Below are 19,892 nucleotides of genomic sequence, written 5' to 3' on the forward strand. Positions count from 1 at the left end.
TGACTAAGAAAAAGAGTTGGTGGCTCAAAGGAACATGATTACCGGTTGCTGGGAACTCATGCAGAAATTGTTAGACAAACGGGTTAAGAGATGGAGGCGTGAGGAAGAATTTTGCCAGTACAAGCTGGTTGTGTAGACTGATGATGATTCATAAGATTTATCTCCCCTAGTGATCCCTAACAAATTAAGATATTCCAGCAATATCTTGTCTGGTTGATTATTTCTTTCTGATTTGTTATTGTAGTTTTCTCGCTTTAGATTTTTGTTGTTTGTCCTTGGCCATCTTTTGAATTCTTGATTGGCATTTTATGGCCTTTTCAATGTTGCAGATAGTTCTTCATGGCCTTAATCAATGACTTTTGCACTGTATTTTTGCTTTCTTTGCTCTTATATTCCTTCTATCTTTCTTCCCTCAATGAGCTTCTTATCATCGACTTGATTCTTTGGGAAAGATCCTTAAAGCATGAGATATTCTTTACCAAGCAGCACTCCTGTGGGGAGTAAACAACTTCTCCTTTTTTTGAAAGATGAGACCATAGGAAAATACTTCTACTCCGGAATTCTTTTTTCAAGTCTCGAAGCTCTTTGAGATTAGTTCATCGTAGTATTTGGTCGAAGACTAGGTTTTTCACCTTATTTTGAAGCCAGGAGGTCATGTTTTCGCCTTATTACCCAAAGGCATCAGATTATATCACATAGGGACCCAGAGTGTCTTACGAGTTCCTAAAGTTGAGCCTGGAGATTCCATGAAATCGATGTCCTGATTCTGAAATATTTGTAGACTTTATCCGTGATATGTATTTTTCAGAACCCATAGGTGTATTCTTATTTTGATGTCTCAAACTCATAGGTTGTGTGGACTTTTATCTGATAACCCAAAGGCTATATTCATTTTGGTTTAAAACCTGAAGGCTATATCAACTTAATACAGCATAGTACTCTGTCTTTCGGAGATAGACCAATATCGTGCTGATTAGATGTTGCACTCTGCCACTCGAAATTAGGTCACTAATAAACTTCATTGGGTGTTGAACTTTGCTTCCTGCAGGTAAGTTATGGTCAAAATTTTACACACACTGGTGTAACTCGACCCCATAAGGGTGGTGAGCTAAGTGCTAATCTTACCGATCAGTGCTGGTATGAATCTACCTAATGTAGTGATTCAAGCGCCAGTCTTACTACTTTCTACGACTACATAAGCATGGAATTCGGGTCCTCCTGTGGTTTGCAATTTTTTCTCCTTGTATAAACTTTTGAGTTTGGATGTAGTACTCTGCATATGTACTCTATGCTTCTTGCATTTGATTAGCTTTTAGCGTTTTAGGCAAGAATGAGCATATTTCCTTCAATATTTCCTGCATGGATTTTGGCTCGGCGGTCATGCAGGAGTTGGTACGCTTGACAGCATTCACGGACTTGTGATAGCCTATTCATGATATAAAATGTACCTTTCCACATCATTTTTTGGATTTACCACTTATATGCATGATTATACGGTTAGCCGGGATCTGAGAGCTTTCACGGCTTGATTCGAGCTCACTTTCCCCATTAGTTGATTGGTTTGTCACTGCTCTTTTGTCGAAATAATTCACAGTCTTGTTAGATAAATGACAAGAGCTACATAGATAGACAACCAAAACATTTAAGTATTGGCAATGAAAAACGTATAAAGCGTGATTCTAAGATCATTTTTTGGAAGAAGTAGGTTTTGAGGTGTAGGGCATTTTGACTATTGGGTTCAATCTTGTCGTGCATTTTCTTGCAGTTTGTAAACTCTTGCTCCCCGCACCTCGATCATCTTTTAAGGTCATTCCCATCTAAGAACTAGTTTTCCTACTGACTTGTCCCTAGTATTGTCGAATACTCTTCGAAGGACTTAATCCCCTTGCTCAAAGATTCTGATTTTGACCCTTTTGTTATAGCTTTATGGTAGCACCAATTTCTTATTTTGGCTACCTCTCTATTTTTGTCTAGTGGATCGAGGTCTAAAGTCATCAACTTTTTGTTTTCCTCTTGAGAGAGAGAGGCTCATGGACGACAATCGTTATATGTACTTCCATAAAAATATTGTTTACATGCTGTAAACCATGGTGTTTTCACTGTGGATATCAAAAATAGACCAAGTCAAACATAAGATGGTGTACATGACAATAGGTGTACACATGGTTTTATGTGTTAGTCTTATATGATGATTTTTAGCATTTGGTTTTAGTTCATTTAATTCATTTTAGGTTGTATTTAGATTTATTTTGTGTAAGTGCTCTTTCGTTGGTCTAGAAAATCAACCACCATCACTTCTATCTCCAACAACCTGTCCACCGTGAATCTTCTATGTTAATCGACTGAAAATAAAAACATCAAGTGTTGTATTCGATTTTTCTGTTTCCAATTCCCTTTTTTCAAAAAAAAAAAAAAAGAAATCTGCAAAGTTCTAATCTTCTGATTCATAGAAAACATATTTTTTTGGTTTGGTGAACTACAAGAAATGTGGGTATTAATAGCATCATAGGATAGCGTTTAAAACAGTTATGCTTATATACCAACGCTGGCTTTTCTAATAGCGTTTCTGTTTTTAAAACGCTATGTTTCGTATCGCGGGAAAAATTAAAATTTTAGCCACGTTAATTTGCTAAGTGTAGGCGCTTTACCATTGCAGATCCCAAATTAATAGCTATCATAAATGTAAAAATATATTAATTTTTTTTCAAAAAAAATACTTTAAGTTTAAAAATACTCCTCGATTCCTCTCTTTCTTCGCACTTAGTTCTTTTTACTCGAAACCAAGAATCCAGAGAGTTCCTTGACTCGAAACCTTTGTTCTCCATTGTTTCTCAGAAAATCGAGACTGTGCTCTTGAATCGAAGCTTCAAAAGGTATGATCTTATTCAATCGTAGATTATTTGTTTAATCTCATCGATATTGATCGTTTCGTTGTTAATTATCAACAAAGTTTGTGAAAAACGATTCTGATTTTGGGTTTGTGTGAACATTCATGTGAAAGTTTGTGAATTCGGGTATCGATTTTGATTTTTGGTTTCGATTCTTTGTTTGTGTGAACATGCATGTCGAAGTTTGTGATTTTCGGATTCGATTTTTGATTTTGGGTTTCGATTTTGATTTGAGGTTTCAAATCTACTTTGATTTAACATGTTATTCGTTTGATTTTGGGTTTTGATTTTACCTTGATTGATTTCAGAAATGGCAAAGACAAGAGGAGGAGGACGAGTTGGTTCTCGTCGTTCTAGTAGACGTACTCAAGCGTTGAAGGTACAAGTTGCTTCTGCAACAACACTGGCTTCCCAAAAAAAGAATTTAGCTCTAACGCCAACGAGAAGAAGTAGTAGAATCAAGAATTTGGCTGTTCAAGATGATGAGGTAGAAGTTGTGACACCTGAAGATGATGAGATAGAAGATGTAACACCGGAAGATGATGATGTTGCGGGGGAAGATAAGAAAGATGATAAAGAAGATTCTGAGAAAGACGGAGAAGCATGTTTGACTGGACATGAAGAGCAAGAGGAAGACATAGAGAATGAGAATGACGACAATGAGAAAGGAAACGAAGAAGAAGCTCTCAATGTGAAAGAAGATGAAGTTACCAATGCTCAAGATGATGAGATTCCTAGTACTGACGGAGTGCAACTACCAGCGGATGAAGTGAAAGAAAAAAATAGAAGAGGACCAACAAAGATGCGTATAGTGGCTGAAAATCCTAATGAAAAGGATGCGGTCACATTCAATGACTTTGGTGATCATGTTGGACCTGGTTCAGTTACATTGTCATCTTTTCTTGGTCCTCTTGTGAGGGAACATGTTCCGGTATCACTTTCTGATTGGAGAAAACTTGATGCAGCGACTAAAGCAACAATATGAGAAGAAATTCAGGTTTGTATATATATGTTTTGTTGAGCCGCAAGATGAAATTATAAGCATGTTTGACCTTTGCTTATTTTGATGCAGGGGAGGTTTAACTTGCAAAAAGAGTGGCAGAAAGCTTGTATTTTCAAGCAGTTGGGAAGCTTGTGGAGGGCTGGGAAGTCAAAGCTAGTGTCACAAGTACGTGCTGCGAAGACTGCTGCTGAGAGATTAGATTTAAAACCCATCAACGTCCCATCCATTCACTTGTGGAACTCTTGGGTTAGGAGCAAGACGACCACAACTTTCACGGTAAATTATCCACAACTAAGTGATAACTTTCTTGTTTATATGTCATGTCTTATAGATTTAATCACACTCATATTTATATTGTAGGAAATAAGTAACAGGTACAAAGAGCTGAGAAAAAATCAGATTCCTCATACAACCAGCCGCAAAAGAATGCTTCGTTTAGCTTATGATATGGTAAAATGAGTACCTCAAACTTCTATATATTGTACAGCTTGTTAGAATAAACTGGTATTGAGATATATCTGTATTTTATATAGCAAAAAAAGAGCCAAGACCCAAGTAAGGTAAGTAGGAGTAAGGTATGGATTGCGGGACATACTCGTGCTGATGGTAGACCCGTGAAGCCTCAATTTGCGGAGACTATTGTAAGAATTCTGGAACTTGTTATATTGTGTATGATCAATGGATTATGATCAATGTGTTATATTATGTATAAAATGTTTGTTTCAGGAACAAATACAGTCACTTGATAGTCAAATGGACTCTACATCAGCTGCTGATAACATAAGGGAGGATGTTGTGACCAGGATTTTGGGAAAAGACAAAAATGGACGAGTAAGGGGGTTTGGTAGAGGAGTTACCGCTACTAAGCTAGCATTCTTGCAATCTAGAGACGCAAAAATTGCTGATATGGCTAGTGAGATTGAAGAGTTAAAGGTCATGGTCTGAGACTTAGCTGGGAAGAAGGTAATTGTTTTTATTACATTTACTCAATTGGTCTTATGCCATTAATAATTCTTTTTCCTTCTCACAGAAAAGTAATGGTGAGACTGAAACATCCGAGACTAGTGCTGGATTCAAAGGAGTGAGAGTACAAATACTGGATTGGTTTGAGGCAGAAGATGTAGTTGTTGGTGAAGGGGAATTTTGCTCTGATTTTGCCCAGGCATCCAGTCGCTTCTCAAGATGTATCCATGGTAAAGTTTGCCAATCTTGTTGTTTCTACATAAGTATATATATGTCTCTAATCATTAGCTTCTTACATTTTAGCATCCCAAGGAAGGTGAAATTCGAAGATGCAAAATCTATGATTGGACTACTGAAGAGGAGGAGGTTGTTGCTGAAGGTCTCGTGTGCTCATCTAATTCCAGAGATATGGTTAATAATATACATGTGGGTCCAAATGCTGTTAGCATTGAAGTTGTGAAGGTGTTTAAAGATCATGCTCATTTGTGGAGGCCAACTGCGGAGATTTTTTGATTGGTGATGCAGTTAACGAGAAAATCGCATGGCCAATCCTCAAGTTCGAAGTCATGGCTTCAACCACAACAGATGCAACACCTACAAAAACTCCAGCCAAGAAAACAACATCACCTACGAAACCAACCAAGAAAAAAGCAGTGGTATGTTATTGACATGAAGTTATTTTATTTGTTTGTCTGTTGATTGATGTTAGAACTTGTTGAGTTGTCGAGTCCAGGCATCACTAGTTCCACCAGAAGTGCAAAGCAGAAGTGTATTCTCTTAGATTGCAGTAACTCTGGATGTAAGGTAGCTGAAGGAAGAGTAGCTTCGACGGATTCGAAAGAGCTGTGCCACTTTGTACCCCTAGATCCAAATGCAAGCAAGGTTTGGGTTGAAGTAGTTAAGATTGGTAATGCAAAGGTCTGGAGGCCAAAACAGAGATTGAATGCATATATGATGCAATAGGTTTAGTTGTGGCATGGCTAAATGATAAACTCAAGTTTGTGTGAAACAATGTCAAGTTGGTGTTATAACTTATATATGCTCTGGAACAATGTATTAAATTGTCCGTTATGTATTTCTAGTTCGAACTTATGTTATGTGTAATATTATGTGTAAGTTCACAGACAAAAAAACAAATATTATGTGTAATATTATGAAGGTTTATGTGTAGTAAAATATTGTGTAATAAATCCCAAAAGTTTAAACTTTAAAACAACAAGTTGTAAGATAAGTTAGACCATAAACTTAAAAAATTAAAACCCTATACCCTAAATTTAAAACCCTAAACCTAAAGTCTTTGATCCCAAATCTTTGTGATAATTGTTCTTGATTACGGATTTTTGTAATTATAAGATATGATACTGTAATCTTGATTTCATAAAACTCATTTGTTGATAGTTTTATAAAAACTCATTTGTTAAATCCCTAAACCCTAAAGCCTTTGTACATACACTAAGTCTTAGTGTTTATATACATATAAGTTAGATTCTTGGATTTTATAAAAACTCATATAAAAAAATTATATTTATAAGAAACAATATTTGAAAAATTGGAATTCAGATATTTAAATTTTTAAGATTTAATTTATATTTTTTAGCTCAATAACCTATTTTATATTGTAATTTTCGCATTTAAAACGAAATTAATACTCTAAGCCAATGAGGAGCAACCTCCGAGATTACAGACGTGGCGAGTTATACACCGATGGATGTGACTTGCCAACTTTGATTTGCCTCGTGAGCTTTGATCTGAGCCGTTCTTGTTCTGAGCCAATGAGGAGTAACCTCTAAGATTGAAGACTGATTAATCCTAGACCGTTTGATTTGTCTCCCTAACTTTGATAAGACCCGTTCATTTTTCTGTTTCATTTCGCGGCCAAAAATTCAGAACACAACTCAGACCAATTCGTGTTTTCTTTTAGAACAAATCGTGTTATGTCTCGCGAGCTTTGATTCGAGCATCTCGTTTCACAATGAATCTTACTTCCATTCGCCGATTGAAATGAAGCATATGGATAAGACATGGATTTGGCTGCCAAGGTATAACCTAAAATCTCTCGAGCTCACCTGTATTCACCAATTGAAAGAAAGCTAACTTGTTTTGTCTGATTTGCCATGTAGGAATAGTCACGAGTACTCAGAAGGAGCAATTAATTTCGTGAATTCATCAGCAAGAAGATTGGGAAACCTGTCTGAAATGCTATACCCTTGTAGAGACTGCCGCAATTTATGCCATCAGTTACTCAATAAAATAGTCGAGCATCTAGTGATTAGGGGTATGGATAAGAAGTATAAGAGCTCTTGTTGGAGTATTCATGGCGAGACAAGATAATCTACACAAGACAGTGGTCTTCAATATGAAACAGAGGCATTTGATTTGTTTAAGACAGCATTCTCTATGGATGAAGGTGGCCGAATCAGACGAATGACAATGCGGTGGAGACAAATGATGATGATGAAGCAGCAGAGGAAACTGAATTTCGGAAAAAGTTAAGAGACGCTGAAACGCCATTGGACTCGGATTGTATCAAACACACAAAGGTTTCAGCAATCATGGGACTTTACAGATTCAAGGTTAAAAGTGGTGTGTCTGAGAACTACTTTGATTAGTTGTTGGTTTTGCTTCAGGACATGCTACCTGAAGACAATGTTCTTCCGATGAGTATGGATGCAATCAAGAAATTTTTGAAGATATTTGGTTTCGGCTACGACAATATTCATGCTTGCAAGAATGATTGCATACCCTATAGGAAGGAGTTTGAGAAGCTAGAAAGCTGTCCAAGATGCAAAGTTTCGAGATGGGAGAAGGATAAGAACAACAATGAGTTAAAGGTTGGGATTCCAGCTAAGGTCCTTAGATATTTTCCAATCAAGGACATACTTAGGAGGATGTTTAGATCAAAAAGGATGGCTGAAGATCTGCGTTGGCACTATACCAATGCCACTGAAGATGGTACAATGCGACACCCCGTTGATTCTATCTCTTGGGCACAAGTGAATGATAAATGACCAGACTTTACTGCTGAACCAAGGAATCTTCGACTTGGAATTTCTACAGATGGGATGAACCCTTTCTCCATGCAAAACATCAATCACAGCACATGGCCAGTGTTGTTAGTGAACTACAACACGCCTCCAACTATGTGTATGAAGGCTGAGAATATAATGTTGACTTTGTTGATCCCTGGTCCAACAGCTCCTGGTAATAACATAGATGTTTACTTAGCACCATTGATAGACGATTTGAAAGATTTTTGGGCTGAGGGTATTGAAGTCTATGACTCATTTGCGAAGGAGAATTTCACACTTAGAGCCTTGCTGCTTTGGAGTATCAGTGACTATCCAGGCTTAGGAACATTGTCTGGATGTAAAGTGAAGGGGAAACAAGCCTGCAATGTATGTGGAAAGGATACACCTTCTAGGTGGCTTAAGTTCAGCCGTAAGTTTGTCTATATGGGAAATAGAAGGAGACTACCGCCTGGCCATCGTTACAGATATAAAAAAGCTTGGTTTGACAACACTGTTGAGGAAGGGAATGCCAATAGGATACAAACTGGGGCTGAAATATATGAGACACTACAAGCTTTTAGGAATGATTTTGGAAGACCTCTAGATAAGAAAAGTAAAAGAAAAAGATCAGAGTTGGAAGATGATGAGATGGTTCAAGAAGAAGAGTGTGAGGAATCAAATGATCTCTGGCGGTGGAAGAAGAGATCAATATTCTTTGAACTACCTTACTGGAAGGTAAAGCAGAGTAACTGAACTTTATTCTCTGATTGTTGTATATGAATATGCCTAACAGTTTCTTGTTTAATGTGTTAGGATATGCCGGTTCGTCACAATATTGACGTTATGCACGTTGAAAAGAATGTGTCGGATGCTATATTGTCTATCTTGATGCAAAGTTCAAAGTCAAAAGATGGTTTGAAGGCAAGAAAAGACTTAGAAGATATTGGAATCAGAGGTCACTTGCACACAGAGATTAGGGGTTCGAAAACATACTTACCTCCAGCAGCGTATTGGTTATCCAAGAAAGAGAAAACCATTTTCCTGCAAAGGTTATCTAAGTTTAGAGGTCCTGATGGTTATTGTGGTAATATTGTGAATAGTGTTTCAGTTAACCCTCCAAATATAGGTAGTTTAAAGTCGCATGATCATCACGTGCTAGTACAGAACTTGTTACCAGCTGCATTAAGAGGGTTGTTACATAGGGGTCCTAGGATTTCCATTAACAAATTATGCAGTTACTTCAACAGGTTGTGTCAACGCATCATTGACCCGGAGAAACTTATATCAATGGAGACAGAGTTCGTGGAAACAATGTGTCAGCTGGAGCGCTTCTTCCGTCCATCCCTTTTTGATATCCTGTTCCACCTTCCAATACATCTATCAAAAGAGGCACGCTTGGGAGGACCAGTTCACTTCCGCTGGATGTATCCATTTGAAATGTTTGATGTACTCATTTGCTTCAATTTTTGTGCGTCCTGCAATGATGTCGAAACTAATATTCATATTGCTTGACTGAGTTATACATGAAAACACTAAAGGCATTTGTTAAGAATTATGCAAGGCCAGAAGCATGTATGGCTGAGGGGGTATTTAGCTGGAGAATGCGTTGCATTTTGTTTAGAGTTCCTTAAAGATTCAGTACCAGTTCAAGAAGCAGTTAATCGTAATGAAGATATCGAGGCTGATAAAGTCGTGGTTGAAGGTCGACCTCTGCAGAAGGGAGTAGAGGTTACCCTTTTAGATAAAGATACAGACATTGCTCATCACTATGTGCTAATGAACATGACACTATGGATCTATTTGGTTAGTAAAAGGTTACCCTTTCTGTTTCATCTACTTATAATTATAATTTCTTTTTCTAAACTATTGTTTAATGTAAACTCAGGATGCATTTGGAAGAATTACAGGCTAATGATGCTCGATGTGCTAGAAATGAAACTTTGTTGTGGAAAAATCATACTGAACAATTTGCACAATGGGTAAAAAAAAAGGTTTCCAAGTCAAACTCTTTTTCTTGATTATTTTTTATACAGCTTGTTAGATTGATGAAGATGTCCCGATGAGTACTGCTTAGCTTGTATTTTGATGAGTACTACTTAGCTTGTAGCTTGATGACTGATTGTTTGGTATAGATTGTTAGCTTCATGATTATGTTGTGATTATCATGAAGTACTTTAGCTTGATGATCATGTTCTGATTTCATGCGGCAGGTACATTCAGACTCAACAAATATAGTCATTCGAATGAGATAAGGTGGTTGGCATTTGGACCAAGAAATGTTGCTTTAGCACATAAAGGATTTATCATCAAGGGCCAGCGGTTTCATTCGGATGCAGTTAAGCGGAAGACTCAAAACAGTGAAGTAACTTATGAAGCATTTAGCATGTGTAGATCAAGTGCTCGAGATATGAGACAAGTTGCTGACACGCTTACATATTATGGAGTGATAAAGAAGATTTTACTTTTGGACTATCACATGTTCAAAGTACTGTTGTTTAGATGCAATTGGGCGGACACAGGGCATGGTGTGAAGGAAGAAGATGGTTTCACTCTTGTTAAGAACCAAGCATCTTATCTGAAAGATCCGTTCATTTTGCCCTCTCAAGCAAAATAGGTTTTCTACTCTAGGGAAGATGATAATTCTAATTGGTATGTTTTTATGAGAGCACCACCTAGAGGCTATCATGAGTTGGAAACAGAAGAGGATTTAGGTGCTGCACCTTTGCCTGTCCAAGAAGTCGATGATCTGGGTGGTGAAGCTTCTGATGATGATAGTGTTTATGTTAGGGATGATAGTGAAGGATTGTTAGTGGTAGATTGATAGTGTGTTTGATAGGTGTTGATGGTTTGTGTAAACAAGGAAATGTATTATGGGCTTTTAAACATTTGAAGAGTTTTTAGTTTTTATAATATGATTTATTGTTTTTATTACAAATATTTGAAATAAATAATAATTTTAAAAAATAAAATCCATTCGTAATTATATTTAATTAAATATTCGGATAATTTTAAACAATTTAATAACATGAAGCATTTGCTATCTATGTATAACAAACTGCTATAGGTAAAATCAGATTGATGGGATTTAATAACATTTATATCACGTTATTATAACTATTAACAATTGCATAGATAATAACGCTATCATTATTAACTTAACTATAACATACAATAGATCCGCTATCAAAAGGGTCGGACATACGATAACGGGAGTTGTGAGAGCGTTTTAGGAAACACTATTAAAATTGACTAATAGCGTTTATCGCCAGCTATTAATACCCACATTTCCTGTAGTGGTGATAGTACTTTTTACATCGAGTGAAAATTAAAACATCAAGTGTTGGTTTCATTTCTTTGTTTCCAATTTTTTTTTTCAGGTATGGCTTCTTCTTTGGGTGAACGAAAGTATCCTCGTCGTCTGTATGATGTTTGCAAAACCCAAATTCAGAATAGGAGCATGAACCATAGTTGTTTCTTGGCCAACATTAAAACGGTGCTAGAAGCTGTTGGGGATGATGTTCGTCTGACTTGAACAGATGTTCGAGTGATTGTGAAGCTGAAAGAGTTGGAATACACTTGGTCAGCTTCTTGCGTTCACCATTTTCTCGCCAATCAATTGGCCAACGAGAGCAGTCATGAGATGTGGTCCTTGATAGATTGTATGCCGCTGCGGTTCTCTCTGCATGAGTTTGGAGAGATTTTACAGGACTAAATTGTGATCCTTTCGACAAGGATGAGATTTGGGATGTGGAGAGCATGAAATGTTTTGGCTGGAGATGAACGTTCCGACTTCAGAAGGACCTACATTGAAAGAGCTACAAGCCATTTTACCTATTTTCAGAAATTGGTCTCGGGAGAAGCGAGTGATGATAGGTTTGTTGAAGATGTCGACAGCTTGTTCCTCCGCCACCATATTAATGGAGACCACTGGGTTGCTCTACACATTGATTTACATAAGGCGACAATCTATGTATATGATAGTATCTTGAATGTGGTGAAGGATCATAAGCAGCTGCTGGAGGACTGCGTGCCATTCACGAAAATGATTCCACTGATGCTTAATAAGATGCTACCTCCAAAATCGGGAAAGAAGTCTTAGCAGCAGTTCTCCTTACGTAGGCCCAGGAATGTCCCCTGGAACGATGACCCGGGAGATTGTGGTGTGTACTCTTTGAAGTACATTGAATGTTTGGATCTTGGATGTACTTTTCATGGCTTAAGTGATACGATCATACCGGCACAAATAATGAAGTTGGCAGCCGAGATCTATGAAGAGGTGGCAGAGGTTGATGCGTAAGGATGATTTACTGGTTGATGTCAGTTGGATTATGATCATTTAAATGTTGTAGGACGTGGAACTTGGATGATTTATTTCAGTAATTGTTGATATATGGTGTTTTTGACATCTTGTATATATGTTTTCTAATTGGTTTTTGAGTCTTTTTTGAGTCTTCCTAGTCTTTTTCGAGTCATTACAGGTCTGGAGTTGTACTGAATAGGAGATGGACTAGTTGGAACAAAAGAGGCAGAAAACAGTGCAATTTGGTGATTTTCATGCAGAACAATCTGAAGTGACTGTTTCCGATCGAGTGGAGCAAACCGAGTGCATGTTACTGCGGAAAAGATTTTAAGGAAACTACAAGTTATTTCGGGATTTACCTTAATCTTCCTATTTTCTCCTCCAGCCGCCTGTGGCCTCCATATATCTTCTTTTTCTCTTTCTCTATATTTTTCTACGCTATTTTTCACAGAGAAACCAGATTCTAGAGTTTTCATTGTTGGATTTACTACCTTGTAAAGGGAGTCTCTCGTCTAGAGAAGATTACCCTGAACCCTCTTTTTATATATGTTATTTACATGCAGTATTATTCAAATTTGATGTTTTCAGTCTCTGGTGTCATGCCTCTGGTGTCTGCTTGCTTAGTCTAGGGTGTTTGGGTGTTAGATCCGTGAGCTGAACATACATAAGTTAATCATTCGATTGTCTTCATTCATATATCTTTTTTTTGCTTGCATTATTCTGATAGCTTAATGCCTGAACTTAGGTTTATTATACTCATTAACTGTGTAGTAGATAGCTTGACATGATATGAATGAGCTTTGCATCCCTAACCATAAAAAGTAGATGTTAGGGTGTTTTGTGAACAGATCGGACTTGATCTTAATGTTTGCAATCGCGTCTCAGTCCAAACGAAATTTTAGGTACTGAGATCGATTGACAAAAGGTGAAGCACCACAACAGTGGGCTGATCTATCTTAAGTGATCCGAGTTCTAGACTAGTGCTACATTGAACTTGAATAATTGTTTGGCTCACATTTGTTTAACACCCGATCAAACCACCTTGGCTAGTATTCTCTTTAATTTGAAAAACTTAAAATCAACTTGTAACTTTCTTGTCATGATACCCTAATCTTGAAACCCCCCTTATTGTTTTAGCTTAATATTTGTCCCATAAAGATAAAGTGTAACCGTTGGTCTCTGTGGATTCGATCCTAAAGTGCTATATCGACATACCATTCGATTGTGGTAGTGTGCACATTAAGTTAATTGGTGTGCGTATACACGTAATATCACTAGTCGGATTATGTATAACTTGGATGATTTTATTTTAGTACTTGTAATAGTAGTAGTATGATTTACTGGTTGCATTGATCGATTATAATTCGTAAGATATAGCAGCTTGATTAGTTAAAAGATACACAAAGGCTAGATAATGTTGATAAAGCTTTACATAATATTGTTTCAAACTAAAACGTTTTCTTGATAATGATTGATCACAAAACGTATTATGCCGATCAGAAACTAATGATCAAACTGTAAAAGTAAATGAAAAGAACCAAAGACCAAAGTGCAAAAGTAATGCAACACCAAAGAGTTTACCACTGAATGTAGCACCAACCTAAATGAAATATTATGACCAAAGCCTGAAGCTAGATTGAGAAAACATGGTTGTAATCTCTTAGCTTAAACCAAGGTTCCAAATTGGTTTAAATTAATTTAAACCGAAAATAACTCTACAACAAATTTCAAAATTAGTTAAAACCGAATTCAATAAATCTAAACCGGGATCCAATTTAGATTAAATCAGATTTTATTTGAATTTAGCCAAAAATTCTAATTGTGTTCCACTCTAGTAATTAAAATTTATTTAAAAAGTTTGCCGCCAAAGACAACAATTACAAAAATCTGCCACCAAATGAATACAAAAGTCGATTGCAAATTTAAATCGGGTAAATATATCTATCATAAAAATTTATGTCTATTATCGATAAATATATATGTCTCAAAACTCTGACTACTTCGGAAAAAAAAACTGATGACTTCAACAAATTACTATATATGACAGACTAAAATATATAAATCTATCGACAATCTTAAATCGGCCACACAAATCTGCCATCTTAAAAACATATGTCGTAACAGAAAAGTTTTCCACCAAATACATGGCAAATATAAATTTTACATCAGATTAATTTAACATATTTATATTCCAATAGATTTATTTTTTTTGTTAGGTAAATCTGCCGTATGAATTTTTTTTAATAATTTTAAATGACAGTGATGTAATATTACTTTTTGATCATAATTATAGTTGAAGGTATTTTCGACCATGAAATATTTTTGGTAATTTTAAATTTTTAAAAGTTATTCTTATAATTTCTAAACTAATTTGAGTTATTCTAGTAAACTTCCCTAAACACAATAGTGAACATATGACGAAGAAGACAAAAAATAAACATCCTGAGAACGACTTTATTTTGTCTGCTAATTAAAAAGTAGATGATAAATTTAGTTTGCTTAATGGACACTTACTAACAAGCTTAATTAGTTAGTTTACAATTAGGAAGTTTGCTTAGTTAAGAAAAACTACCATAGTAGAAAAAAATGCTCTATGATGTAACAATAAACTATAAAAGTGTTTTTAGTATAATCTTATCTATTAATTTATGGTCATATTTTTTATCTACCATAAAAAAAGTCTATGTTAGACCATTGATTAAAAATTTAACTAAATATCCTAAATTTACTCATATATAATTTTTTCCTAACAGAAACAAATAAAAAATATACATCTATATAATAATATTCTTCAGAAAAACTAAATATATTTCCATTATGCTATTATTTTTATTATTTATCATATTTAATCTGGACCAAATTATATATATATTTCAGTAATTAATTTTAAAACTGAATCGTATATCCCAATTCTTTTTGAAATTATCATATTAACTTTTTTATAAAACAAAATAAATAATAATTTATTGGTTGTAACATTTTATGTTCGATTTTTGTAGTAAAAATAAAAAAAGCAAACTGAAATATAATATATTAAATAAAATAATATTTTTAAAAGATAATATTAAATAATTTAATTTGGTCACGTACAAATATTTCGAAAATAAAAAAATTTTAACAAAAAATTTACAAAATTTGTAATAACTTATATAAAACTTATGTTTAAAATTAAACTGTTAATATGATGTTGCATTTTACAATTTCAACAAATATTAAAAATTTAAAAATAATATTATATAATTAAAATTGATATTAAATATACATCTTTTAACTTATTTTATAGTTTAAATATTATTTTTAAAATATACATGCACGTATATGCGGGTTTAAATCTAATGTTCTCTTGTATTAAACGAAGTATGACTAGTTGGTAATACCTAGAAAGCATAACTCACCAACTTTTATATTTAACTATGATATTATTTTTATGTATGGTTGTCATCTGCATTTGGTGGTGTGTGCCTCTACATGATTCGTTTTTATTTTTATATATAAAATATAACAAATAATAATTGTTGATCACTCTTGGACTCTACTTTCACGTCTCTTTCTCTCTAGACGCCATTCATTCTCTTGCTCTTCATTCGACAAAAACCTCCAATCCAATGTCTTGTCTTTGGAGTCGATCTTACTCTCTCTGATATATCTCTCTCTCCCTCTCTCTCGGAGCTTATGTCGTTAGGACGATCGGAGTTCGCTGATGGCGTGGCGGCACGGAGCCTAAGCGAGATTTCAGAGCTTGATGCCGTAAGAATCGGAACTGATATTGTATCGGCGGCGAGACGTCTCATCGTGCTTTTAAGATCCATCGGAGACTGTCAATGGCTTCATCACCCACCAGTCATTTCCGAAGCTATCAGACGGTGAAATACACCCTTTCCCTTTCTCCTGATATTTTTGATCTGATGGTCAAGATTCATTTCTTTATTCTTACTATTTATAGTATATCTCAAGAAAACAAGTTTTGCTTCCGACCAGAATATACTCTGGTCCCCAGAAGTAGTGTTGAGATTGGTATCGGCATTAACTGTTGTTGTTGTTGTTGTGTTCTTGAAGGTACGATGAGCTGTGGATGCCGTTGATTTCTGATCTAACGGTTGGTTCGAAGCCTCCGATAATTCTACCTCCTCTTGATGTTGAATGGGTTTGGTTTTGTCATTCCTTGAATCCAGTAAGCTCTGTTTCCTTTCTTTTTTTTACCATTCCAAAACCCAAGTTTCTATATTTATCCGAAACTCTAGTTTTTTGTTCCATCCTTCTCAGGTAAGTTACAGAGACTACTGTCAAAAGAGATTCTCAAAACTTATAGGAAAACCCGCGATTTACGATGAAGAGAACGAGGATTATGCGGTTTCACAGTGCGAAAAAATCTGGATTAGGAGATACCCAGATGAGAGTTTTGAAAACAGAGTTGATGCCGACTCTCCTGAGATTGCCTCATCAGCTAATGAAGATATCAAAACTGAAGTAGAGAAACAGAGGTTTCTCTGGGAGAAGTTTTCAGCACCTTACATGTCTGAAACCGTTTACTTGATCGCTGCTAGGTTACGGTACAAAGGTTTCTTGCTGATTCTACACAAGTTCAAAGACGAGATTTCTCGTCTTGTTCCAGCTTCAGATATACTACTCATGTGGCTCACTCACCAGGTCCGTTTTGTATTCCCAGTTTCTTGGTTTCAAATCGTTCTGTTTTTGGTAAGTTGTAAAGGGAGGAATGGAATGGTGAATTTACAGAGCTACCCGACGATATATACAGAAGATGTTGGTGAAGTGTTGGAAGAGATGATGAGGAAAGTGGTTCGAAATGGAGAGGCAGTTGAGAAGAGTGAAGTTGAAACAACAAAAAAACTTTGGAATAGATATTTTAATCAACCATATGTAAAAGCAGGCGGCGAATTGACTGTAATAGCGAACGAGTCTCCTCTAAGAAACAACACAATGTTTTATTGGCCTGTTTCTGATATAGATGTTAACACCGCGTATAAGTCCATCCGACCAAGATTTGTCCTAGAAGTAAGTTAATGGGGGCCTACCTCCTAAGTAAGAGATTCTGTAATACAAAATTATCCGTGATTATTCTGTTTTTTCTTTTTTTTTGGCAGTTATGTATATTTATAAGGCTGAATCCAAAAGCAGAGCAGAATGAGTCGAGTTTTCTTCGTCTGAGAGTTGCTAGATGTCATTGGAAGCTTCAACTTGATAAGAAACTAACTGATCTTTCCCGCGATGGTTCGTGGCAAAAGGGGTGGCATATATACTGCGAGTTTGGAACACAAGGAGTAGTTTTGGAATCTCATTGTGACCGTAGTCGTCGTGGGATTTGCTTCAGAAAGAGAAAACCGGAAGAGATGATAGCCTTTCTGTGGAATGATCTGCTAAGAGCGCATTCTCTAGCGTCGGGTAGGTTTCTAGGGAAGCAAGTGAGTGTGTTCGCTTCGGTTACTCCTCCAGTTCAAGCGCCGTATTTGCTGAGATTTGTACCGGATAGAGTTACGGATGATTCAGGTGCTATGATATCTGATTCAATTCAAAGAACAAACAACTTCAGGCCTCAAGAAGGAAGATGGCTTACTCGAACCGTTCTTGATCATGCTGGGCGTGAATGTTTTGTCATCCGTATCCGGTAATAAACTATGGTTGTTTTGCTTCTTTCTTCTTCCTGGAACAACGCGCTCTTTTTGTTTCTAATTAATAATAATGTTTTGGTTTAGAGTCGGGAAGGGAGTGTTTAAACGCGGAGGTGAAGTTCCATCCCCGGTGAAATCAGAGGAGAGGATAACAGAGATACGAGTAGGTTCCTGGTCGTATGTCGAGGGTTCAATCGGGAAAGCTCCAGGTACGTTGGGTAACATGTCATAAAAAGGAGAAGCTCTGTGTGAAACAATCGCAGCCTATTGGTTATTGTGTGTTTATTGGTCTAGTACAGTGAAGGTGGTAGGAACCGTGACGCCTAAAGAACCGGTTGAGGATTGGGATGCGGCCTGGGAGTTTTCATCTGGAGACGAATTGTTCATCCGGTGGGACTCGTCAGGGTCTATATCAGAACTCGGTTTACGTTCAAGTAAACCTGGTTCGCTGGTATGAATTTCAAGATTCTTTTTTTTTTTTTGGCTGTTTTAAAACTGGTTATGACATATATATGGTGGTGGGTTTTATTTACAGGTTAGGCTACTAACTGGACGGCGAATGCAGTATAAAGGAGACAGTGAAGAAGACGACCAAGGTTTTGTAACAATTGTTAGATCAACAGAAGAAAACCCGACAGAAAAAGCAACAGCTTTAATCGATTGGAAGCATCAGGCAGTTGAATTTTTGCCCGACGAAGATGCGGTTTTGGTCTTGCTATTGTCGGTATCAATTCTAAGAAGCGTGACTCAGAAAAGAAGAGAAGACGTTGGTAAATTGCTGGTACGGAAAAGGATAACCGAAGCAACTGGTGAACGGGATTGGGGATCGGTTATCGTCGATGCTTCATCATCAAATGTATCTTCTTCTAGTCCATATTTAGAGCCGTGGTATCGAAACTCTGGTAAGGTTATGGCGATGGAGGAGAAAGCACAAGTGGCAAGATATCCATATCCAGTAATGAGCTATTCTAATGTTGATGGTGGCGATAGTTTGTACAAACATGTAATATTCGGGCGACTTTAAAGAAAATTGCATGTTTTTATTTAGTCAGACGGATTGGTATAACCAAAACTTATACGATGCTTTTCCCAACTCTATCCCATTTGTCCATCTTGTTTTTACTTCAAAAAAAAATACAATTAGACTGGAGATAAACGGTTATCATTTTAGGAGTTGCTTAGGAGAATGGGACATAGCAAGTTTTAACTGGCAAACGGGTCACCTACTAGGAGAGAGAAACAATATGTCACATTTTAAACCTTTTGACTCTATAATTTACAAAGCGTAGACAAGATTTTGACAAGTTATTGACCTTAAAGTTTATATGAGTACTCTTGTTGGTTTGGAACCTTGGCTCTCGGATCGAAGATTGCTGTGACGGCATCTACTTTCTTGTTTCTTTTGTCTTTGTGGCTTTGGGAGATTTCAAGACGTCGAAGTGGTCTTGGCTTTCTTGTTTTTTCTTGCGAAGAGATGTCTTGTCCTGAGTCTGTAAGTGGCTTTGGTTAGATCGATGTGTCTGCGTGTAAGACAGGAGGCCCTCTTTGTCTGGTTTTCAGCCGTTTTTTTATCTTTATATTTCTCCACTTGTCTCATCTTTCCTCGGCTTTCTATAGTGGTTGTGGTGGTGTTGCCTGTTGTGCTAGGCTCTCCTTCGCTATTGCTTTGTTGGCTGCTGCACTAGCCTCTTCGAATAAACCGTCATTGCATTTTGGCATGTTCTTTTTTCAAATCATAAGTGAGTTTTCATCATGTTTTAGGCCTTTACCCGTTTTACGATTTAAACATTTTTACGATTTATACGATGTTGGGATTTTTTATTCCTTCGATCCTATGAAATGATGGAAATCCATCAGTTAGTCAAGAAGACAGTAGTGTTAAGTCAAGACGTATACAAAAATATATATAAATATAGTATTGTGGGCTGAATGATTCATTAGATAACGTTAAGTATAATATTTATAGTGATCACATGATTAACCTAGCTCTTACATATTGACTAATATACCCTAACTATACATATGCTCTTACACACCCCTTCAAGATGAAGGGAGTTTTCTCACACCAATCTTCTCCATGAGTTCATTAAATCTTGTTCGAGA

General features: G+C 36.4%; 2 protein-coding genes across 2 annotated transcripts; both read left to right on the top strand.

Annotated features, from left to right (window-relative positions):
* The first annotated feature begins 6,855 nt into the window (after positions 1 to 6,855).
* Positions 6,856 to 10,683, top strand: LOC106319740. Its single transcript, XM_013758125.1, has 10 exons — positions 6,856 to 6,893; positions 6,975 to 7,142; positions 7,262 to 7,427; positions 7,482 to 7,806; positions 7,867 to 8,597; positions 8,676 to 9,286; positions 9,401 to 9,676; positions 9,748 to 9,785; positions 10,073 to 10,448; positions 10,491 to 10,683. The coding sequence occupies exons 1-10, from the start codon at positions 6,856 to 6,858 to the stop codon at positions 10,681 to 10,683; spliced, it is 2,922 nt and encodes a 973-aa protein (XP_013613579.1).
* A 4,987-nt stretch (positions 10,684 to 15,670) lies between these two features.
* LOC106319747 (glycine-rich domain-containing protein 1) lies at positions 15,671 to 18,887 on the top strand. The gene is made up of 8 exons (XM_013758137.1): positions 15,671 to 16,025; positions 16,219 to 16,333; positions 16,426 to 16,809; positions 16,897 to 17,175; positions 17,265 to 17,785; positions 17,874 to 17,998; positions 18,089 to 18,240; positions 18,325 to 18,887. The coding sequence occupies exons 1-8, from the start codon at positions 15,835 to 15,837 to the stop codon at positions 18,811 to 18,813; spliced, it is 2,256 nt and encodes a 751-aa protein (XP_013613591.1). The 5' UTR covers positions 15,671 to 15,834; the 3' UTR covers positions 18,814 to 18,887.
* Positions 18,888 to 19,892: the final 1,005 nt, after the last annotated feature.

Source organism: Brassica oleracea, unplaced genomic scaffold, assembly GCF_000695525.1.
Source record: "Brassica oleracea var. oleracea cultivar TO1000 unplaced genomic scaffold, BOL UnpScaffold00581, whole genome shotgun sequence".
Taxonomy (NCBI): Eukaryota; Viridiplantae; Streptophyta; class Magnoliopsida; order Brassicales; family Brassicaceae; genus Brassica; species Brassica oleracea.